This window comes from Eucalyptus grandis, chromosome 2 (assembly GCF_016545825.1).
Source record: "Eucalyptus grandis isolate ANBG69807.140 chromosome 2, ASM1654582v1, whole genome shotgun sequence".
In the NCBI taxonomy this organism is placed as follows: Eukaryota; Viridiplantae; Streptophyta; class Magnoliopsida; order Myrtales; family Myrtaceae; genus Eucalyptus; species Eucalyptus grandis.
Window position 1 is genome coordinate 15518115 of NC_052613.1, and position 25159 is coordinate 15543273.

Here is a 25159-nt window from a genome sequence, read left to right on the forward strand (position 1 = left end):
TCCGAGTGCGCGAACATCCCACTCTGGTCGATAGAAACGCGACTTCCCAGGACACGTCGCCGACCCATTCATTTTTATTACGCATGCGGAAGCGAAACAAATCCCCTGACAACATTAAACTTGGGATAGAAAAGCAGGCAATCAATCACAACCAAACAAGCTTTCTTATAAACACATAGGTTTATATACAACACTGGATTGTCTACAAAATAGACCGGCTCAACAAGAAGGGAACTGTCCTATGACCAACTTGTCAGACACGTTCACCGATTCTTCAGCCTCCACCTTCCGAACTCCAGGACTTCCGGTCCTCCACGACCGTCATCTAGGGACCTAAAATATTATCCCACAACCGGGATGAGACTACGTCTCAGCGAGTCCTACCATCTAAAACTCAATTAGGGAGAAAATACGCCTCAGGGCGCTCTAGCCACACAAATAGGATAGCGGGCTTACCTCGCCTCAGTCCCTTTCCTGCACGTCAGTACAATTCATATTCAACAATGCTCGCACAAGCTGAAACTACCGACATACCCATCGGTCTATCAATTCAGTCAATCCAATTGATATCATACGATCCACATATCTATCAATTCATATCATCTATTAAACCATACCATCTATTCATCCATCAATACAATTATGGCTCGCACAAGCTGAAATGGATGCAATGCTCTCACAAGCTGATATAGATGGTAGCTCGCACAAGCCGATATATACATAGATGATAGCTCGCACAAGCTGATATATGGATCGTTGCTCTCACAAGCTGATAAACGATCATTGCTCTCACAAGCTGATATATATATAGATCGTGCTCGCACAAGCTGATAAAACGATCTTAGGTCACCAGAAGCTGCCGCAATATTCAATATAGTATACTATAGCTCACCAGAAGTTGCCGCAATATTCAATATAGTATACTATAGCTCACCAGAAGCTGCCATATATATATGTATATCATAATTACTCGCCTAAGCGGATACATATATATAAACCAATGCTCGCCAAAGCTTATCATTCAATAATAAACCAACTCATATCTCAATTCAATCAATCAATCAATCAAATCGATTTAAACTGGTCATACAAACCAATTACGGTGCTAAAAGCCAACACCGGGTATTTTCAAGTTAAATACCACAACTTCATCAATTTCACACAATTCCACACTTTTGGAATTATTAACCATAATCATCAATCACTCAATTTCTCAATTTAAACATACAATTAACACAAACCGACCGCACTTTGCTGCGATCGGCCACGAAATTCTAACGACCTAGGCCATCCCGGCATAATTTTCGAAATTATTAAATAATTAAATTTAATTCCGAAAATTAAATAATTAAATATTATATTATAATAATATAAAATAATAAAATAATATTTAAAAATTCGAAATAATTATTTAATTAAAAATAATCAATTAGGGCTTAAACAAGATTACACTAATTTAATCATACAATTAGCCCTAATTAAACACCCATTAAACTAATCATACAACTAATCTAATTTACATTAAAATAATCTAATTTAATCACATAAACCTAATTAGACTAATCTAAACCCCCTTAAGCGTCACATTAACTCACTAAGCAAGAATTAGAGGATAAGCTCACCCGATTAATGATCCGAACGGCTCAAACGACGAGGACGACGCGAGGGTCGATAGTCTCAAGGTGGGCCTAGCTTCCGGGGTCGGGAAGCCGGCCAAAACGGGCCAAATAGCCGCTGCCATACCCATTTTCCAGCTCTCCCATTCTGGTTGAGGGCGGATCCGGCACCGATTGAGGCGCACAAGGGCCTAGATGGACGGAGGAGACCAAACCGGACCTAGGCGGGGCTTCACGGTGGCCGGAGGTGGGGCTGGACGGCTCCGGCGGAGCTCCACCGATCTGAAATGGCCGTTGGAACAGAGAAGAAGAACCCGCGACTCCGCTTGCTTGGAAACGGGCAAAGCGGGCCGGCGGTCCGGGCGGTGGTTCCGAGGCCGCACGGTGGCGAGACGGCGGCTCACGGGCCGGAGGACGACCAGGAACAGCGGCCGGGAAGCTCGAGACGTTGCTGGACTCAAGACGGGCGCGAGACGAGAAGGAAGCTCGCGGGGCGGCCACCGGCACGACGGGCGAGTCAACGATCCGGCGGCGAACGGCGGAGGGCGGAGGCGCGAGACACGGTCCCGGTAGCTAGCCGGGCTGCTCGCCGTCTTCCCGGAGTCTGCTTTGGGTTTGAAAAACACAAGGAAGAAGGAGAAGAAGCCGACACCGGCGAAGGAGGAGAGAGACGGAGATGCGTGCGGGTAGAGCGACGGCGTCGCGGTGGCGCGCGGAGACGAGCGGCGGCTGGCCGGCTGTTCCGGCTGCTAGCTACGACGGAAGAGGAGGCTGCCGAGGTCTTCTTCGACTTCTTTGGGTTCTTCGCACAAAGAAGCACGAGGGGGAGAGAGCGGCGACGGGAGAGGGTGAGGGAAGAAGAAAACCGATTCTTTCTTTCTCTCTCTCTCTCTCTCTCTTTTCTCTTTCTCTTTCTCTTTCTCTTTCTCTCTTTGGCCCCACCATGACCTCATGGGTGATGTCACCTTCCACTATCTCCCACAACCTCATTCCAATGGGTTCAATTTCATTTTCCGCCATCCAATTCTTGTACACTTAATTTAATTAATTCTCAATCAATTCCATTCAATTGAAGCTCAATTAAATTAACCCATGTGTCCTCGGCCTTCTCATGACATTTCCCCATCAAACGATCCAACTTGCATCCCGAAGATTCGATTAAAAACGGCCCTCTAACAATCTCGAACATAAACAGCCTTACTTTGCTTTTCTGCCAAAAATCTCGGTTTGTAGAAAAATCTTCTGGAGATGAGTCGACATTCCTAAAATGAATTGTGACTTGACAGAACTTCCAATTTCTGTAATCGGGTTCAATTTCACGGTTAAATTCAATCGGCACGACTTTATCGCGTCCTAATCTACCGGGTAGCTTTTAGGAATTTTACAGGCAATTGACCCGTGGTTGATTATTTTCAAGCCACAAAGTGCATCTTCGACACATTGGCGACTCTTGATTGTCGTAGAAATCTCGAGGTTTCAAATACGGACACGGGGTACCAAAACGATAGAGAAATCGGTCTAGTGCCGATCAACAAAATTGTGCAATTAGATGGAATCACCCATACCGAATTACATGGTTCGTTGAATCGACCTATCTCCGGTCTCTAATCGGTCCGGCCGTAATGACCCTTGCGAGATTAGTACGGTCGAATAGTCGATTCCTGGTCGAATTATCAAGTCTATTGCGTTTAGATTCCTTAACGGCTTCACCAAATAATCTAGTTATCTCGTGAGTGATCAGCTCAGAGAAGAAAGCTATAGACGCGAAGATGAAATGCCCGACTTATTTAATTGAAACCAGAATTGGAAAATCGGGATGTCACAATTTTGGACTCTTTAAGTTCCACCTAAAGCTTGTTAGTGAGATGGAAAATGGGAATAAATAAAGAATCTGTGATGAGAAAATCAAGTTGTCCCCATTAAAAATTAATTTGTCATGTAAATAAACAATTATAAGAGTAACTAGACAAACAAATTGTATTCATACTCACACAAAAGCAACCAAAAACCTACGACCAAGACATATCAGAGTACATCCTATTCCGAGTCTCATAAATGAGTGACCCTTTCGATCATTTTGTTTTTTTTTTCTTGAATGGCCTTTTTGATTATATTAATGCAGAATTATGGGAGACTATAGATCCCCAGTAATGTTGACCTAATGGTATAACACGATGATTTCATAAGTGTTGGGTCACAAAGATAACCCACTGACGAGGGTAGCGACGTGTATCTTATCTTGCCTGCAAGAGGACCTCAAGTGATTTGGTATGCTTCTTGTAACTGGACTTGGATGACAACCTTCTCAATATTTAATATCGGAATACCTTATAGGAGGCGTGAGCTTTTTTATGATAACTCAATAGAGCAGTAAAGCATTAAAAATAAAAATAAAAAGCAGGGCAATAAAGCATGGTCGCCTTGAATGCTACTCTCCACCCTTCCTTTACAACAAATAAGAAGATGCGGGACTGGGACTGATAAAACCGTCGGTATGAGATTATGTGGAAAATTTAAATGGAAAGATTATAATTTAGAAAGAAGTGATATTTAAATGGATTATAATCTTCAGGCTTATTTCGAATTTAGCTGTGAGATTCGCCAACTTGAGAACCCCCGTTTTCGCATCTTTAAAGTAGCTGCTGTTTAAAAAGCTGCTGTTATTAGAGGTAAGAGAGGTTCTTAGATTGGCTTTGAACACCATCATACATATTAATCTTAATTAGAGCACGTTACCGCCAAATGTCAACCTTGGAACTTCAGTAGCTAGTTCGTGGAAATTAATGTGGAGTATGGCCATGGAAAAACGTGAACTTTTTTTGCATTGAGATGTGGCAGAAAAATTGAAGTCTGAATTGTTAATTGATGTAAATAATAAAACAATGGAGAGAAATTTTCTTATGAGATCTGAACTTAATCAATTTCAATGAGTGTGATTTCTTAGATGAGATATCAATAATCTCCTATTAGTTTTCAAGTACTGATATTTTGGAATCTTACATTGAATTATGTGGAATACTTAATGGGAGAGGTAGGGGAGCCATCCTCTCACTTAGATCTCTATCTTAATTTATGATGGAGGTATTGATTTTAATTTTTTGAAATCTGAACTTATCTCACGAACATTTTGAACTTGCCTAAAATCTTTCGGTTTCATGAGTTTCAAGCTACCCTATACTACCACGTTGAAAATGGATGGTAAAATGGATTTTCAATTAAGTAAGCTAGAACTCAAAGTTTTGTTTTATTCTAAATAATTTCACCACTGGTTTTGAGCATCTACAAAAAGAGAAGATATATATCCTTTTATGTTTGTGGGCAGTTGGGACACATAAATTAAACTAGTATCGGTAAAAGATAAATTATACTTTCTTTTTTATTTTTTGACTAGATTTGCATGGATTCAAAATCATAAATGCTAAGATTATATCTCGAATTTGACCTCAAAAAAGAAATCTAATCCAAGTAAACTTTCTGATTTGAGTGGATTTTATAAAAGGGAAATAATTTTTATGTACAAAGTGGGTCTTCTTCATGAAAAGTATCCAAGACTAGCTTTTCATACAATCAATTACGTATTACATTCCTAAGGAATTACAAAGTGTACTGAAGCAAATTAAATTTGTGGTAAGATCTGTGCATAACATCACCAGAGGAGGAGGAGGACAGTTCACTCCAATTCCAACCAACCAAAACCCCACGAAACTGGGAGACAACAAAATAAAATAAAAACAGAAGCCATCGGAATTTTCGAAGAAATTAAAGTTGAAACCTTTTATCTCTATTTTAATGGCAATCCTTACAACCCTCTCCTTCTCCGAACTGCCCTCCCCGAAGATCCCACCTTTCTCCTCCATCTCCCGCTCCCCTGCTCTCCTCATCTCCTCCCGCATTCGCAGGAACTCGTCCAACCTCGTCGCCCGGCACCGGAGACGAGCTCGCCGGAAGAACCCGCCGGAGCTGCCGCGCCCGCCGCCGGGTAACGACATGTCCACCGCCGTCCAGATGCCGGCGGCCCCTCGCCGGTGGGACGAGGATCATGACCGGTTGCTGAATTCTATGGGTAAATTTCATTGCGTCGATTTTTTCTTACCCAATGATTGTTTTCGCCAATTTACCCCAATCATGGACGCATTTGTTTTATCCTTGAGGAATTTATGGTGTTTGATTGAGCGTAGGTGGAAGATGATGCTTGAATTTCGGATGTTTGTTTGGTACCCAATTATGGATTTTGCTTATTTGGGTTTATGTCGGTCTGAAGGACTTGTGAGTCTGCTTGACGTGACGGTGGCGATGACGTTATTGTGGGTTTAACTGGTTAAGTGGTGATGGATATAATTCAATTCATGGCGGTAGATTGGTTCTCTTGGCCGATCATCTTTGCTCGTGCTCATCTCTGATTTAAGTTGAGCTGATCTGTCACCTCTCCGGTCTAGTTGAAGTTGCACAAGTAGAGATGAAAGTGTTCTTCGAGCATTGTAAAATACCGTTCGAGTGAAGTGAAACCTGCTGAAATATCAATTTTATGGGCAAATATGTGCTGCTTCTTGGTTGTGTGGAGTAAATGCAAGCGCATCATCTCAACTGCTCAATCTTTTCGAACATGAAAAATGTGTCGGCCCGTGAAGTGATGGAGCTTCACAACTTACGTTGGAAGTGGACTCCTCTGTGAAGGGTCACTGACCTGAAGTGGCTTTTTTCCTTGTTATTCATTTTGGCAGCTGTCGAATTCTAGTCAGGAACATAATTAGCTTGTTGCAATCATTTCTCAAACATTATCCATAAAAGTGTGATGCTGCTTCCCTAATGCTACTACTGCTCTGATGCTGTTTTTTCCTTATCTGTTTCCGTCGGTAATTCAGGGGCAGGAAATGGGGATACGTTGACAGCGAATGATGACAAAGAAACAAGCACTTCCAGTAGAAATGTTCTTCGCAAGAAAAAAAGCTATACAAGTTCTATAAAGTTTTTTGGGGTCGACTTGTCCCCAGACAATATTGCTGTTGCGATGGTTTATTTTGTTCAAGGTGTCTTGGGGCTTGCAAGACTCGCTGTCAGTTTTTATTTGAAAGATGATTTGCATCTAGATCCTGCAGAGGTATGTCATTGTTCTTTTAGGATTCTTAACGAAAAATTAGATTTCCTTTGAGAACATTCAATTCGTATGTTCCAGCAGTATGAAGAGAGAAAGTTGTGAGTTTCCTCTGATAGTCTATACCTCTGTGCTTTCCTTAAGACTTAGGAAGATTTTCTTGTCTGTTATGGGCTCTGTTAGTCTTGACTTGGCCAAATCATTAGCAAATATATAACTGCTTCTTAATAGCAAGGAACACCTTTTTAAGCAGCTAATCAGCTTCCATTTGTTCTGATACTTATGAGGACTAATACTCTGTTTGCGGTTGACTAGACAGCTGTGATATCTGGTTTTTCTGCATTGCCATGGCTCGTAAAACCTCTATATGGGTTTATTAGGTACATTTTCTCTTTTAATCTTGTTTTAACCGCATTTGTTTCTCATAAGAATTGCATCTATTTTTAATTCTAGAAAAAATGTTCACACACTGGATTGTTGTTGCAGTGACTCTGTCCCACTTTTTGGTTACCGAAGAAGATCATACTTGGTTTTATCAGGGCTTCTCGGAGCACTTTCATGGAGTTTAATGGCCACCTTTGTTGATAGCAAATACGGTGCAGCATTTTGCATACTGCTTGGATCTCTCTCTGTTGCCTTCTCTGATGTTGTATGTATCCACCCTTAATTCCATACTTCCACAGAAATTTTGTTTTTTGGCCTCCAGAAATAACTTTCTGTGTAGATGCCTATGATTTTCTATGACGGCTGAAAATGACAAATTAGCAAAAGAAATGGTTTAATGCCAGACGTAGGACTCTGGAAACTGGGTATCTCTGGATATTGGCGGTTGAAATTCATACGATTTTATGAGAATCTAGTGATTGGTTGCAGGATGCCTTAATATTTTTTCCTTTTTCTGAGCATGAAAGGGCTACACGGCTAATCCAAGAATCTCTTTTCTTAGCTACTTGCACAAAGGGAAATTACACTGCATTGAGATTAGACAACGCATATTGCTAGCATGTACTTAACCTCTTTTTCATGCGAAACTATAGTGGAGTTGAGTTGTAACAGAATGAGCAAGTATGCTGGGCTTAAATTGAACCTGCTTGTTCATAAAAAAGGTCATGTCTTGACCAGCTTTCTCAGAGCATAATCTGTCAGATTTGTTTCCACTTTCTTGTCACTCTTACTATTTGGGTTTTCCACCTGAATGTTCACAATCGAATCTATCTTAAGGAGATAATTAGCTTTAAGTTGAATATTTGCCAGTGTTGTTTCCTCTGGATACATACAAATCATGCCAAATATTGAAGTATGCTGTAGGTTGTGGATTCCATGGTTGTGGAGAGGGCCCGTGGTGAATCACAAAGCATGGCTGGATCCCTTCAGTCCTTATGCTGGGGATCCTCAGCTTTTGGTGGAATTGTGAGCTCTTACTTTAGTGGGTCCCTTGTGGACTTATATGGAGTGAGGTGCTCATTGTGAATTTTTCATTTGTTGGCAAACTAATATTGATCTTTGCTCTGGTTGCATTTCAAGCAACCTTCGCAACTTCTAAAAAACTGAATTTTCCCATGTCAATCTCGTGTCCCAGGTTTGTATTTGGTCTTACAGCCCTGCTTCCTCTGATAACATCTGCAGTAGCTGTTCTTGTTAAAGAGCAGCCAGTGGTTGGTTCAGTAAGAGGACTGAAACAGAATCTTCCTCTTGCCGACGCTGGCTTTCTGGAAAAGTCAAAAGAGGATATTATAAAGCTTTGGGGTGCGGTGAAGCAACCCAATGTACTTCTCCCCACATTATTCATCTTTCTTTGGCAGGCTACACCACAATCAGATTCTGCTATGTTTTACTTCACGTAAGTTCAGAAGTGATTGGTCTTTTTGATTCTGACACTTCTTTCTAGACGAAGGAGGATTCTCATATAATGGCAATTTTGATGACATTTTTGGGAATTCAGCACAAACAAACTTGGTTTCACTCCGGAGTTTCTTGGACGAGTCAAACTTGTCACTTCTGTTGCATCACTTCTTGGTGTTGGACTCTATAATGGATTTCTGAAAAAGGTTCCACTACGGAAGATCTTTGTTGTGACAACAGTATTCGGATCAGTGCTGGGAATGACACAGGCAAGTGTCATGCTTGTTTTTAGTTAAGATTAAGCTGCCCTGATTCCCAGGCTTGTTGCATCACTTGCTTTCTTTCTTTGTTAGGTTTTCCTTGTGACCGGCTTAAACCGTCAATTTGGTATAAGTGATGAATGGTTTGCAATTGGCGACTCCTTAATATTGACCGTTCTGGGCCAGGTAATTAGTTTCTAATATATTCAATTATGCTGGTGTATCTTAATCATGCACCATTTCCGCACAACCCAGTGCACTTAGCCCATAAATAATTGTGTGCTAGGTCAGTCAGACTAGAAATACAGGTGTCAACCATTGGTGCTGGTCTATTGCTCTAAAATGGGGACTATGATATAGGCTAATTAGTATAATGTTTTATATGAAGGTCCATGGACATGAACATAAGAAATTATCATGATGCTGGTCAGAGAATTTGCAGTTTTGGGATATTCTCTTTTCAGTGAAAAATGGAATTCATTCATTACTTTTTCAAATTTTTATTATGAAAGTTGTTGAATTATAGGGCCAAATACGTTTCTTGAGATTTCTAGGGCCAATATGTAGCATTCTAACATATCTCTCAAATGCATATTATGTCATTTCAATATTGGAAGTGCCTCCAATAGAAGACTTGGGTTGTAAGATCACTTATTTGTACATATTTGTGCAGGGCAACCAGATTTTTGTGACTAAAATGTCCTAATATGGGGCACAAACACTGTTTCCTCTTGTGTCTTGTGCTGCTTCTGAGCTTTGTTTTCTTTGTTAGATTATTGTACAACCTTCTAGTATGAATCTTCCAATGTGAGACTTCCATGTGACAGCATCAGCTGTCATGCTACAATCGAAGGAATATGTGTTAATTTAATTGCTTTCACACCAGTGCATTATTCTCATCCTCTGGTGCTGACTGCTGACTTAACGAACTAGTGATTTATCCTACTGAGTCACTAGATAAGAGAACACACTTTAAATATGGAAAACAGGAAAAGGAATTACTATTAGGCAGAAGTTTTTTTTTTTTTTTTTTTTTTGGGGGGGGGTGGATGACAAATTTTCTCATATAACATGATTATAATGTTTACATTTTAAATTACTATTTTGTCCATTGTTTGATAATATGTAATCAGTGTTTGTTTTCTTAGAATGTATGGGTATATTGTGGAATTTTTTAGGAAAAAGTTTGAGGTTTAAGGCTCCTTTCGGGTTTGCTTTAATATATAGAGATTGGAGAGATTATTTAACCCCTTATTTTTGCATTGTAGGCTTCTTTCATGCCTGTCCTTGTCCTGGCGGCAGACTATGTCCAGAGGGAATGGAAGCTACATTGTTTGCTACTCTCATGTCCATATCCAATGCGGGGAGCGTGTTAGGTGGGCTTATTGGTGCTGGGCTGACACAGCTCTTTGGTATCACCAAGGACAGGTTTGACAATTTGGTCTTTTTGATAGTGCTGTGCAATCTCAGCTCGTTGTTGCCCTTGCCTCTCCTAGGCCTCCTTCCGCAGGATGATTTTGACACGACCTTGAGCGAGGATGAAGATATTGAGATGAAGTCCAACTGAGTGGTTTGTGCCAATAAGTTTTTCTAGTTTGGGCACAGTCTCTCTTAGATTATTCACCTTACTGTAGAATATACACAGAGAGAGAGAGAGAGAGAGAGAGAGAGGATCACAAGTATCCGCAGTCAAGGGCAAGTTGGCTGGAACTACAGCTACCACTCATTCCAATCTGTAGTTGTGAAGCCACTCTTCCTCCAAATGCAGCTGACTTTTTCAAAATCTGGGTCTAACTGTAGTAAGTGGATTGCAAGGTTCTATTGGGCCCAAACTCTCATATATTCAACGTCTCAGCAGCAGGTGCTTGAAGTAAAATACTGGGCAAGTTCACCTCATGCAGTAAGAAAGCATGACACTTTTCACTACAGAATTGGGTGCGCTAAATTGATGCAGCTTTCAGATTTTCAACTTGCAAAATGTGCCGTTCACAGTGCGTATTCTTCTATAATAGGAAAGTTTCAGATTTTGGAACAATTAGGTTCGCAATCAATTTGTCTCATTGCAGTATGATATTGTCTCATTGCATATGCTTTGAACTGCTGAGTCCTCAAATGTATGCTTAACAGATAGAACAGGTAAAATATCAATGACTTAGGAATAGAGAGAACGTGGAAAGCATTGGTAGCTGGGTAAATAATGGGAACAGAAGCTTTTAGCTCCTGAAAATCATGGTCTAGACTTCAAACAGAGTCATACTTCTCTATGAAATAACGTTGCCAGCCAAATTGAGCGGTCCGAGAGTGGTAAAAATCTCTCTTGATTTCGGTCACACGAGATTCAGAGCCAGAGTCAATTTGAATATAATAGGAGGCATCGGTTTTTCCTTTTCCATTTCCAATTCTCCTAATAACCCTCGTCATTTATCACTACCCACCGTTGATTCTTTAAGGATGTAGAGAACTTGGTCGAATTTCTCAGACATATGATTGTTATAATTGCTTCAAATGTCTTATGGAGTCTATAATTGCTTCAAATGTCTTATGGAGTCGATGAGAAAATCTTGGATTTAGCACAAACTTATTGCTTGAACTAGTGAGGAAATAGGAAGGGAATCTACTCAATTTGAATACTTTTTACCTTCATACAACAGCGAAAGCATAACAGTGCATAGCAGAGCAGGAGAAATTTGTTCTCTTCAGTGAGACGTAGGATCTCTGTAAACATAGGCCCAACTAATCAACAACATTACGTGTCGAAAATTGGATTCGATACTGGAAACTATCTACGTGGGAGCTCACCCTGAAATGCATGAACTCGTTGTCAAGCTGGAAATAGTGATGTTGTTCCCTTGAGATGGGCAATGGGAAGAGCCCCGGTCCATTCGTGTCTGTATCGACTGAAGTTGCACGGACGTGTCGTATAACCTCGTGCGGAAGTTGGACCTCATGCGAATGTAATCCAGGCGAGCTACCTATTCATCATCTTCTCAACCTCGATCTGAGAAACACATGAAGGACGAGGTTGTGGTCTAACGATCCAAGGAAACCTGAAGTTAAAAAAAATGGGTTGACATTTTCCCTCGAGGAGTTTAATGTCTCCTCAATCACACAATCAACGACTTTTGCAGAGCTTATAATTGCTACCAGTCGTTATGGAAAGAACTGACGGGGAGATAATGGGAAGAATCTCACGTAAATCAAGCCCAAAAATTACTTCTATTATGACTGATTATGGAGAGGAATAACGGGAGATGGAGCAGAGAATTTGTAACGTATTATCTCATGGAAAATTCCTTTGAAAACTGAAGTGTGAATTTTATAAAATTTTGATATTTGTTTTTCCCAACAAAAAGTGAGACAAGCTCACTCGCATTTGCTTTAGTTTAAGTTTTACATGAATATAAGTACGGATATAAATGTAGTTATAGATATATTCGCGGTCTAAAGAAGTTCATGTGGGTGTGCATCATAATTTGTCACTAATGTCAATAATAATGTTGTTGTCAAACAGCTAAAATATATTATTCAATAAATAGACCGAGGAACTTCATCCTTCGGATCATGGTGGGTGATACCAACAGCCAGAAGAAGAAATGGGCCCCAATTGAGAAGCTAAAAAATTAAGAATGGGTCTTCCTAATAAAGATACATAATTAGGTCTTTATTTGTTTTGCAAAGAATAAATAATTTCAAAAATATTTTTCTAAAAATGATTGTTTGTATAATTTGAAGTAATCAACAATTTATGTTTAAATATTTGCATGGCCAATGAAAATATTTTTTTTATATACTTTTGTAAACGATATAAGTAATTATTTTAAAAAATGTGTTCTCCGAATTATTTTTTTTTACGAAATAAACGATATTTTCAGTTCCTGTAAAAGCCCATTTCTGCAACATATTGGGGCCTTCATTTCGTTTTTCTTCTAAGGCACCATGCAACTGGGTTCAGTCCGCATTTAGGAACGCCGCATGAGGGTGATATGAACATGTTGTACTTTTTAAATTTCTACCGAGTTTAGTAGGAATGTCGGTTTTGCCTCCTTTCTATTTATATTATTAATTTAGGGACATGAATCAACACTAGACCTCGAAAAAGTAAACCCGAGCCCAATAACCCACTCTAAAGATGGTGTATTTTTGTTCTTTTTCCTCCCCATGTTAAAGCCGAAGCTAACGATAATTCATGTTGATTTGTAGTCCACAAGCTCCATCTCTTGTTATACTTATATTTTCAAAAAAGATAAAAGAAAAATATCTCAAATTTAATTTTAAGGAACTAGTTTATTTAACTCAATCGAATTTATCTAACTAAGAATGAAAAGAATGATATGATTCATCTAAATTAACAAAATTTATCCACAAAGAATAAACTATATTCTAGATAATACAATTTTGGATGATTCTACTTAATAATATGTGATAAAACCAATGTACTCTGGGCAAATGATTTAATTGCATTAGTAAATTTGAGTGGAAATTATTCGGCGATACTCCGAATAAACATCAAACTAAATTGAGACTTGAATTGGTTTGATTGCAAATTGGAACAAAATGGGCACCTACAAGGTCTCTTTCTACATTTATTTTTTTTTTTTTTTTTGTAAAATGTAAGAAGTATATTGATTTTCAAACCAAGATCCGACACTAAAAAATTTGTACTCAAAATGACACAGGCGTCAAATCGAGTGGAATGATCCAAGGAAAAGCTGCAAACAGAGGATAAGGCAAACAACACAGGCAGCAAAGAGGCCATCTTTCTACATTTGTTGATGAGCAACAAAATTAATAATAATATATCCAAAGAAGAGTCCACATATTGCCCACTTGACAAGTCCATAAATGTGCAAAGCCAAGTCCATGGTGTTCACAAACTCATGAGTCATTCTCAATAGCCTAATTTTTCAGGACGCCTGTCTCCTGTGGACGATTCATTGGACAACACCACATGGTGGGTCCTCCGACTTATCCATTGTCTTGTCCATTCTCTCCAATCCCAACTTCTTCTCTGCATACCAAAATTAATTTTTTTAGGGACTGAACTGAACATGACTTCAAAAACTTCAACATTTGATCCACAAGGGGCTCACTAAAGGCCAAACTTCCCATGATGGCATGTTCAAGCTTCCTTACATATCTCATGTGCCAATGAGCTTTTGAGGTTCCTGGTCAGGCCATAGGTTCGTGCTTTGGTTATTTGTCCTATCTGTCTTCAATTTTCTTATCTTTGTTTTGTTTATGGAAGACCTTCTCACATAAATGTTGGGTAACTATAAAACCTGTCGGACAATAAATAGTTAGGTGGTTTCATCTTATGCTTCATCATCGTCTTTCTAACCAATTATCAAGTGTTAGGAACCAAAGACAGTTCCTCGAGAGCTTGTAAAAGCACCGTATCTTTATCGAGGACAATACATTGGATCCAGTAATCACCTTTTAAATTGTAGTTGAGCCTAACGAGCAGGTGATTAATGCTAGAGACACCGAGATTGGTATACTAAATGGGTCGACTAAGTGGCGATATGACAAATTGTGAATCGTCATTTAAACCGATGCACCCATCTAAGCATCTAACGGTGATTTGTCGTATCATTTAATAATCCAATTCAATGTGTCGGTCTTAGTATCTCCAGCATTGTTCTTAGTACTTGAATAAATTTTGCTCATGAGAAAGGCGTGCATTCATGCACACACATGATAGGCTAGTATAGATTGGTTTTGCAGGGAGAAGATTACAGAGATACTGACCACTGCAGAAACTTTTCTTTGTTTTCCATATATAGATCAGACCTAGACTTCCAGGAAATCTCCAAATATTTTTACGATTATTTCATGTAATATTTGTTAGAGCTATCTTAAAAGATTTCACAAAGGTAAAATCCTCCAAAGCTCACATACAATGCTCTTACTTGCCTCCAAGGCTTTTTTTGTTTTATAGAAAACTTCTTGGAAAATGTTTTCCGATTTTTTCAATGTTGTTTTATGGAAAATAAACTAGTCAAAGAAATTTTTTTTCATTATTGAAAAAAACACCTTCAAAAGTGAGAAAAAAAATTTTCACTTCTCAAAAGTAGAAAACATTTTCCATAACTTCTTCCAACTCATTTTCTTTCACCATACCAATTTTCATTTTATTTTTATTTTATCTATTTCTTTTTTTCTTTTTCCTTTTAAATTGCATTTTAATTTTAATTTTCCTTTGTTTTTTTTTCTTTTTTTCTTTCCTTTTCTTCCTCTTCCTTGGCCTTGGCCGGTTGACGGAAAAGAAAAAGGAAAAAAAAAAAGAAAAATAAAAATATATAATAAAATAATTTAAAATATATAATAATAATGAATTTAAAATAATGAGTTTATTAAAAGGTGGTGGAAAATTTTTCTTTACCGAATAGTGAAAAATATGGTTATTTTCTTGGAAAATGGCTTTTTAGAAAACATTTTCCAGAAACACTATATTTTCCGTAAAATGAACGGAGCCTAAATGTATTATGTCACAATCTCATTTTAAATAACTAGTTATTAAAATATATTTTCACCATTGATAACAATTTATATATAAAATTTTTTGTGAATTATGAAAATATTTTTGGTTTATTTATTTTTATAAGTGATATATGGCGATAATATTTTCCAAATCATTTATTTTTCTAGAACAAATGCATTCTAAGCATAATTCGTCATAATCATAAATGAATATACACTCCTCGTCTTTTGGCATTTCAGATTCTTTGATCTCTCCTCTCTCCTTTTCGTTTCTGATTTTCGCAGTGCATTCAACTCTTTCCAGCATGGGCCCTTTGATAGAGTTCGCAACGTTTATCCAAATCAATTCCATATTCAATCATGATATATAGATATAGTACCCAAATATGTATGTAGCAAATTATTTCGCACTTAGGGTTTCATGGGTCGAGGCAAAATATCACCCTTCCAAGAAGATTTAATGTGGTGGGAGTTGGAAGTTGAAATGGGTGGTTGAGTTTCAAATGATTGAGCCAATTTTTAAAACATAAAGTTCAAGCACTAGAGAATTCAATAACTTCCAAACCGGTCCACAGAATCACAAAAGTGGAATCCATAAACCGCTGTCCCAATGGGGGCCAAAGGGAAGTAGGGTTTGGCCAAGAAAATGTTTAAGAAATTGGTGGACGGCCAGTTTGGAAGAGAGAACAATCGGAATACCCATTCAATGTGTTTAGGTTTAGACTGATATGGTAGCACATGGATCGGACTTAAGTTTCAAGCAAAAAGTAGTCAAAGCTAGAGAAGATCGGTGATGATTCTCCCAATGGAAAATAGAAGTTAGTAATAATATTTGTTTAAGTACCTTTTCAAATAAATGGTGCATTTATTTTGTGAAAAATAAATAGTTAAAAAGAAAATAAAAATAATCATTAGTATTGTTTAAGAAATTAAATGAAAAGTATTTCATTGTTAAAAAAATTAGACATAAATTATTGTTAATAATGAAAATATTTTTCATCGACTAATTATTTTAAACAATACAAGCAGTTAGTCTTGGGAAATTATTTTTCAAAATTTTCATTTTTCGCGAAATAAATGAAGTCAAAATAAATTGGAATGACAACATGTTAGACTAATTGGATTCCTCAAGATAATCGAATTCCGACTATGGGTCTACAGTTATTGATATTGCTTTGACTTTAGAACGGAGAAGTGATATCTATATATTGTACTTACCATTACAAGTATCCAATTTGACTTAATAATAGATGAATTGTTAGTATAACCTTATTTTTTGCAATTTGTACTTTTTAGATCTTTAAAGTTTTTGAGTGAATAAATCGTGATTTTAAAGTCAAGGTTCAATTGACATGGCTAATGGACAGGCTTCAATGTCAATTGAGGCATCACTTAACGTTCGATTCCTGTTTCAACTACCCATTCTACCTAAAGTAGGATTTCCGGTCATGCTTGAGCATTCATGATGCTAAAAATTTCTCAGGTTAAGGATAATCTCTATTTCTAAATTCAGTTATTATTTTTTTTTTCTGGGGATGATGTTCATATCCTATAGGAGGCAAAGTGGACATAGATGATAGTTGAAGGCGAGCTTTCATTTTTTCTTTATGTGAGATAGCCGAATTTTTCGACTCGACTAATCTTTATAGATGTATGTAAATTACCTCACTCGCATGCATCGAGTAAGACTTCACGCACAAGGGCGACCATCATTTCTAAAATCACTCTGAGTGTAGAATACCACGGTTCAAAAATAAATTTTCCATGTCCAAATGAAATGTCAAATCACTTGATCTAATCCTTAGGATGATTAGGGCGAGCTTCCCCTATTCAATTCAGTGCTGCTATAAATATCTAGAGCGTTCCTCATTCCCATGAACACAACACATTTTCAATCGGTAAATTGACAAATGATTGAGTGCAAGCAAGAGAAGATATGGAGGAGGGGAAGAGGCAGTTAGATGAGTACAGAGGAAGATCCTTAAATGAGAGTCAAGAGTTAAAGTGGATGCATGTGGGAAGCCATGTGAAGGCTTTATTTTATGATGACAAGTCCAATTTTTTTTTTCTTTTTCCTTTTGCTAATTCATTTATTAATATTTTATGTTCTTTTTTCATTACATTTCATATGATGACGGGAGAAACAGACAAGGCCCCATGTGAGAAATCATTGACCCTGTGCACGATCAGGGCGTGGAGCCAATCCTATTGGGGGTGTGATATGATAGCTGAAGAAAAAGTATATATTATATAGCAAATTTATTTGGATAATATTCGCATTATATGTGTAAATATATACGTGCGGCTGACCAAACTCATATAGAAAAACTATTGAGATACATGCGAATTATGTAATAAATTATTTGATCCCGATGGCTTGGCTGAGACTGCCAAGCCAAGCGCCCTTCTGGCTAGAAGCCACAAAATATACACTCAACCCAAGTGTGCATCTTCTTAGAGGTAACATTCTACCTTTGGTCCCTTACTCTGTACATGTTTTTGACTCAAGTCCTCAAACTTTTAATTTATCTAATTAATTTTTTCAACTTGCATGAGTTTTGTAAATAAAATCCTTCGATTCCGAATTTGGTTAGTTCATGTTGATGAGTCTATTGGAGCTAGTAAGAGCAACTGGCCAGTTTGAGTGGAATATTTCTATTGATAACTCTCATTACTCAAGATCCGGTTGAGATCTTCATTTTCAAATTTTCACTTCCACATTTTAATTTCAAAACTTTTTGTTTGGTAATTAAGAATGAAATAAGGAATTGAAGTTTCTTAATGTGTGAAATTGCACTTTCTCCAAAAATTGACAATTTTTATTAGATTATTAGTGATTCTTTTTCTAATAACAATGGAACAATGGGAGAAAGGGCTATATTATGTCGTCCCCCAACCAAGCGTTTGATTAATGGGTTATAAATGTCAACATCTTCCACATGCAAAACTTCGGCCTGTGCTTGCTTCAACCAATCAAAACTTCCTCCAATCAGGGATAAAGAAAAACATCACATTAGGATAATGTTACAACGTCGACTTGCCAATTATATAATACATACTTCCACAAGCAACTCATGAATGGAATGACATTGTAAACTTAGCTCTTGCAGTACTTTACAAAATTGAACAAACTACTTATATAATAGGTCGTCCTCTTTATGAGTTTGGATCCTATCAATTAACTCTCTTTTGAGATTGTGACACGTCAACACTTATTTGCTTTTTGGGAAGATAAGGTCTTTTTGAAAATATAAGGTCTACATATTCTTATATCATGTTTTTATATTGCAAGGATGAGTGAATTTATCCTCTGCTAATTAAGAAAGGTAGATATCCTTAATTTATCATATAAATTTAGTGGAGTAAATGGTCATGTTCTAATTATCAACCCGAGACAAGACTTTGCCCTACTTTAAGAAAAAGAATAATGATAAAGAAAATTGCTGGTGGAGAAGATCTAAATCCAAATTGATGGTGCAGCTTAGGCTTTTGTATGAGTTTGAGTCTCAAGAGGGACAGGGTTTGCTGTTGGAGACCACAAAGAAAGAGACATGAAATGTTCCTGTGGCCACTGGAAATGTGGGAGATCTACCGGACAAGCACAAGCACTCACATGTAGGAAAATTGCCTCTTGATGATGACAATTACTCTTTTATAAGAAAACATGGGTGTGTGTTTGCGGGGTTTCTTCAAGTTGAACACACGAAAGAACCCACATGCTAGGGCACTTCTTGGTTTTCGTGGACCCATTTGATGGCCAATCAATAGTTTGGAGAGAAGATTGTGATTGTACCTGCTTGTTTGGTCTGGAGAAATAGAGGAGGAAAGGGAGAGAGGGGGAGGGGGGGGTGGTTCATGTTATTTTGAAGAGAGGGAAAGAAAATCCAATTTCAACTTCTATCATTGTGCATGAGGAGGTGCATGTAATGAAGTCAAATAAGACTAGAAAAGAAGAACTTTAGGTCCCATCATAAGGTATTGTCCAATTCGACCCATGTGCTCACGATTTTGTCCTAAAAAGGGCCATAGTGAAAGAGAAGAGGAGCCCCAATAGCCATAGTCATCGTTGATTCTCAATTAACATGGAATTTGATTCTCTTAAGTCTCCTTTTTTCCCCTTTATTGCAATTGAGTCTTTTTGTTAAACTTGTAGCAACAGTTTCTTCTATTATCTACTTTTGGTAACTATGATAAATTTTTAATTTTATAAAATTATTAAAAAAGTATCATTCCTTGTTGACATGGCATGTGGTTTCCTAGACATAAAAGGTTTCAGTTTTGGGGGAAGGGAGTTCATCATAGAGTTGATTACCTTGGGCTAATGTGAGGGTTGTGACCATCCCCTAGCCACTACTTTTGAGGGCCAACTGATAAGCATGCACTAGTTCTAAGTCTAATTGGCCAACTCTTATTAATTATGGAGGAGCAAGTTTTGTATACGCTCGGCGTATATGAACTCACTTCATCTTAATCATTAGATAGTCTTAGTTCCATGAGGAATCTACACAATTTAACAATTGAAATGCACTGAACTCTCGTGCATTGACTGCATGTAGAAACTTTTTGCCGTGGAGAGGCTCCTTCTCTTTCTTCTGCCCCTGACTTTGGCAGTGCTCCAAGAGCGAATTGATGAAGTTGTCGCAGACAAGTCACAGAAGGATTCAATTGCGTAAATTAATGAGTCAAAAGACCTGATACCACATAGAAGGTTCAGATGATCAAGTTGCTCCGATAATAACTAAGATTTCAAGCATTGAAACCGTTTTTTATTAACCTTTATTTTTAAACGAAGCACTAACCGCAAAAGGGAGAAAATCCCAGATAATCTATTTGTTTATGCATCAAACAAGAGGTAGTGATACTCTTCTTTCTCCTTGGACCTTTTAATCAAAGTCTCATCTGTCGGGAGAATAGGGACGAAGTTGAGTCTAGTCAATCTAAATCGCTCAAGTTGGGCTATATTTGCTAGCAAACAAGGTTGAAACAGAATTTTAGATCCTCCCACTATTCTTACCCGAAACCCTAGAATCCATAAATATGAAATGTCAGGTGCTATGACATGAATCCGATAATCTAATTATGAGATTCTATTGCATAACAAGGCCTTGGATTTGTAGGCCTCCCATCTACTTGAATTGAAGCCCCCTTATCAAAGAGAATTAACACACGAAAATGAGAATTCATTTTGAGTTACATTAAACTAGAAGAGATGACGGCATGAGGGCATGTGGAGACAAGCTCAAATTTGAAAAAGGAAGAGAAATATACGGCAGGCCAGGGCAAAGTTGGGGTTCTCTAGAAGGGATATGTCATTGGCTGCTTCCGTGTTTATAGTGTTCACTTGTCGAGACAAAGTAAGAAAAAAAATAGTACGAGGGCTCATGGAGACTAGGTCATATACAAGTATGTTCAGATGTTCCTTGAAGAAAAGCTTAAGAGGACCAACATGAACTCAAAACGTGACCTTTCTTTTGGCTTTTTTACTTTTTCTAATGATTTTGGGTAAGGATGAAAATGGAGGGAGAAATGATTGGTTCTAATTGGTGAATGCAACTTGCAAACTGCAAGTGCTGAACCAAATAATAGGCACATTTCATGCACACCAATAGTAAAGGTGGGACCATCCTTAGATATGATAGTTTCAGCTTTTTCAATGTCAATGCATGATTCCATGAGCACCTACGTGTATTTCTGTACTACCTTCTTCAAGAGATAAAAGTAATAATTTTTTTTTTTTTTTTTTCGTGTACATGTTTTTGCTCTCTTGCAAGTCAATACAAAGATAACTTTGAGATCTTCACTGGAATCTCTTCAATTACTTGACTCCATTCTTTCAAAATTTGCAATTATGCAATCATGGGAGTCCTTTCTCCTTAACCTCCATCATGTGGGTCTCTTGGATAAGGTTGAGCTAAAGCATGAGAAAGTCAAGAGCAAAATAATTTCTCTTTCTTTCTTCCTTTTCTGAAAGTGCAAGGCAATGCATAGTCCATATGATAGATCATGACTGCGCCTGATCATTGATGAGTCCTTGTCAATTGTTGCTTACGTTGAAATCAATCTTGATGATTAGATTGTGGTGAGATCATGCGTGGCTTTGACATTCATGGAATGATTGCGATCCATGTACTGGGGATTCAATCAAAATCTCCACTCTGTAAGTGGACCATGCACATATATCTCTTGAGCGCGGTTCTCTTCCGATAGATACTAGGGTTACAAGGTAGGCAAAAGGCCGCAGCTATACATGTAATAAAAAATTGGTCCATCAAGAGTCCTTTATCACCTTGAATTATTATTATTATTATGATTATTATTATTATTATTATTATGATGATGATTATTATTATTATTATTATTATTATTATTATTATTATTATTATTATTATTATTATTATTATTATTATTCTTGTTGTTGTTGTTGACAGAATACCTCTTACCATCTATTTATATATAGATGTGTGTGTGTGTGTGTGTGTGTGTGTGTGTGTGTGTGTGTGTGTGTGTGTGTGATTTGTGAATTAAGAATGATGCAATTCCAACGGCCAATAAAGAAGCATGCCTTAACAAAATTCATTGGCAATTGAAGAACTCAGCTGAAATAAAAATCCTGATATTGTAATCCGTATGTAGACTCATGTTAGGTCTACTGACTGTGCAAAGATAATTTACAGAGGCACGTGTCATAAATCACTTATTAATGGGATTTGTCTAAACTGTATATACATGTGATTCTTCTCCAAATAACGACATTAATATTTAGATAAAACCTTTATACAAGGTATCAGAGCCAAGTTTCAATCGTTTGCACTCTATGTAGTTAATAGTTCATTTCAAATGTGCATTCTGATTTGCCTTATTCCACGTTGTCAATACCACAGACTTAAGTACCAAACAGCCTAACTCGGACGACAGTCATCGGTCAAATCGAATGGGTATGGAGCCCTAAGGGAACCGTCCGAGTACAAATTTGGATGGACGAAACTCAGCCAATGATGAAGAGCCATATCCCAAGTTCAAGCACACTCTTTTTGACAAAATTGTCGAGCAAAAGATGACGTGATGGAGAACTAAAGCGATGGAGAAAGCAACCCCAAGTCGTATGTGGGTTAAGCACGCTCAATACCCTACTCGTCAAGCAACTCAACATGGTGGGGAAATTTCAGGCATTGTGTCATCTAATTTGAGCAACCGATATATTTCCTTTTCAATAGTGTTGCCAAAAGAAAGAAAGAATCGCGTCAACAAGAAAGTGATGCGAGATGGTCCAACATGACCAAACACATGAATTTTCAATTTGTGTTAGCAAAGGTTTAATAAAGGAAGAAGGGTTTTACATGCGCAAGTCAATGGAGAGGACAAGAGAAAATGGCGAAGGGTGGGATGTGAACAAATCGTGGGGTTGGGGAAATGGGTATGAAAATGCCCTTACGTGCAAAAGGACCAATCGATTCTGACTACAAATCAAAAGTCACATGGAAAATATATACCTTCTACATTGAAAAACAATCATTTGCCCAATACAAGACAAAAAGCAGGTGGAGGAGAGGGTCATCAATTAGTGTAGAATCGATTCCCCTTTTAGAATTACATTCAACCGTCCGAAGTGTACAGCAACCTTGTTGCTTCTCTTTCCCCTTTGAGAAATCAGGATGTAGATATAAAGTGGTAGAAAATTTAAGTAATAAATTCATATATGCCTCTGAAAAATTTAAGATTCTAAAACAATTGGCAGTGATACCATACCACCTCAGATGATATTAGAGCAAGATATTTTGAGTCGAATCTTCCAAGTCCTATTGGCCTCCCAGATAAGATATTTTCACATTTAGTACTAAGCAAAAAAAAATAAAAAAATAAACTAAGTATAAAGGGGAGTGATCAAATATTTAAATAATAAATTAAGCATTTATTTAAAATGTTTGAGTTTTTGAAATAGTTAATAATGATCCCATAAAACCTCACAAGAGGGGAAAAAAGTATTGCATTTACTCAAGGAGGGCTTGCCCATCCTTGGGTCTCTTTAGGAGCCTATCACTTAGAAAATAGTTTACGACATATGTGATAATTCAAGCTTGAGGAAGGTTATTGGCTACAGACTTTCTCATCCTCGTACTTAAGAAGAAAGAAAAATGTCACCTATGAATTGTTCTTGTCCTCACATAATGCATCCTTTGAACAACCTCGAGGTATAATAAGGGGTGTTCAATATCGGTCGAAAAATAAGAACCGGTATCCAATAAAAATTTTCATTAGGTCCATCAACAATGATTTTTTCGCCTAACCATTACTCTTGATAACGTGATATGCGCATAAAATCTGGCGTTATAAACAACTTAATATTTGCACGAGGGACAAAACAGAAATTAAGCTCATTAAACCCGAAGAAAGAGCAAGAAAATAGAAACATATGTCTGAGCCAGAAGCTCGAGCCATGGCTTGGTGGAGCGAAGCCAAGAAAAAAGCCAAACAATGACCGGTTCAACTGAAAGTAACCGTCAAAGGGGGCGAAAGAAAAGGTGAGAATAGAATAACTATATGGAGTTTCCAACTACCAATGCATTTGCAAAATGACAAAGGAGAGAGGAGAAGAACATGTAACCTAATGAATTTTCTATTGCCTGATGAACTGTGTCGCTCTATAAAATGCTTAGAAAAGGCCACTCATGAGGCCCCCCTGACCACATTGTCTCATTTTCCACTGCCCATGTCCCTGAGAACATGGAGTAAATTATGGCTGCCTTCTCCACTAGACTTCTCTCTCTCTCTCTCTCTCTCTCTCTCTCTCTCTCTCTCTCTCTCTCTCTCTCCCTGGAGTAAATTATGGCTGCCTTCTCCGCTAGACTTCTCTCTCTCTCTCTCTCTCTCTCAATTATTGTCTAATATGTTGCAGGCAATACATAAAAAATGTTTGTGCTTAATGTTTTGAGCATCCGAATAATCTCTAATAGATGTTCCATGTATACTGTTGCTCGACGAAAAAAAAAAAATTAACGGAATGCAAAACATGCGGTTTGAAAAAAGGTGTTAAGCGAGGAAGAAAATTATGCTTATTATAATCTGCACAAAAAACCTTGTTCGTGGTTTAGGATGCGGTGTTGAAGGAGGTTAATGGGCGCAAACCACTTCATTCAATTTGAAAAAAAAAAAACCCTCTTCGTTCTCTACAACAACAAATATTTCAAATAGTTGTATTCAAGATTAAGAGAGAGCACATGATTCGGACAATTGTGCCAAGAGATGAAAAATCTATGGTGATTCACATAAGACGGTGGAATTGCTAGAATTGCTAGTAGTTAAAAATCTTATCAGTTCTCATATTTTTGTTAGAATTTCAAAATCATCTTTTAATTATTTTTAACGAGAGAGTTATATATACATTCTTAGAGGAATTTGATGATTGATTTTGCTAATATGATTTTAATGATGTTAAATTTTTCTAACCCGAAAACTCCCTCCCCCCAGGTGACAACGATCACCACCACCTCGAGGTGGCGCCCGCCTCTTTGATGATTGTTGGTGATGGGGCTTTTATTTGGCATCATGTGAGAAATTTGAGCAAATCATAAGCCTTAATGCCAATCAAATTAAACAAGTATATGACTATGAATTGTTTATAAAAGAATAACGGCCATTTTGAATAGGGAAAAAAGGTAGAAGGGCAATTTTAAATTGTCAGTATGGAAATTGAGAGTGACTTCATCCCTATTTTACACTGCCCTAGACCAACTTCTTCAATATACCCCTACGCATATGCTATAAAGATGTTATGAACCAAAAGAAAAAAAAAATGCTATAAAAATGTTCTCCTCCTCTTCGAGAGATTCAGAGCTTCTATCTCATGTGATGAGGTACCAACCCTAATGGGT

The 25159-nt window shown here is 37.7% G+C and overlaps 1 protein-coding gene across 1 annotated transcript; it reads left to right on the top strand.

Moving 5' to 3' along the window:
- Positions 1 to 5342: 5342 nt before the first annotated feature.
- LOC104428418 (folate-biopterin transporter 1, chloroplastic) lies at positions 5343 to 10845 on the top strand. The gene is given in 10 exon segments (XM_039307721.1): positions 5343 to 5679; positions 6479 to 6714; positions 7024 to 7088; positions 7195 to 7357; positions 8017 to 8165; positions 8288 to 8548; positions 8651 to 8819; positions 8904 to 8996; positions 10079 to 10106; positions 10109 to 10845. Coding segments are annotated over 10 exon segments (1707 nt in total). The 5' UTR covers positions 5343 to 5405; the 3' UTR covers positions 10378 to 10845.
- Positions 10846 to 25159: the final 14314 nt, after the last annotated feature.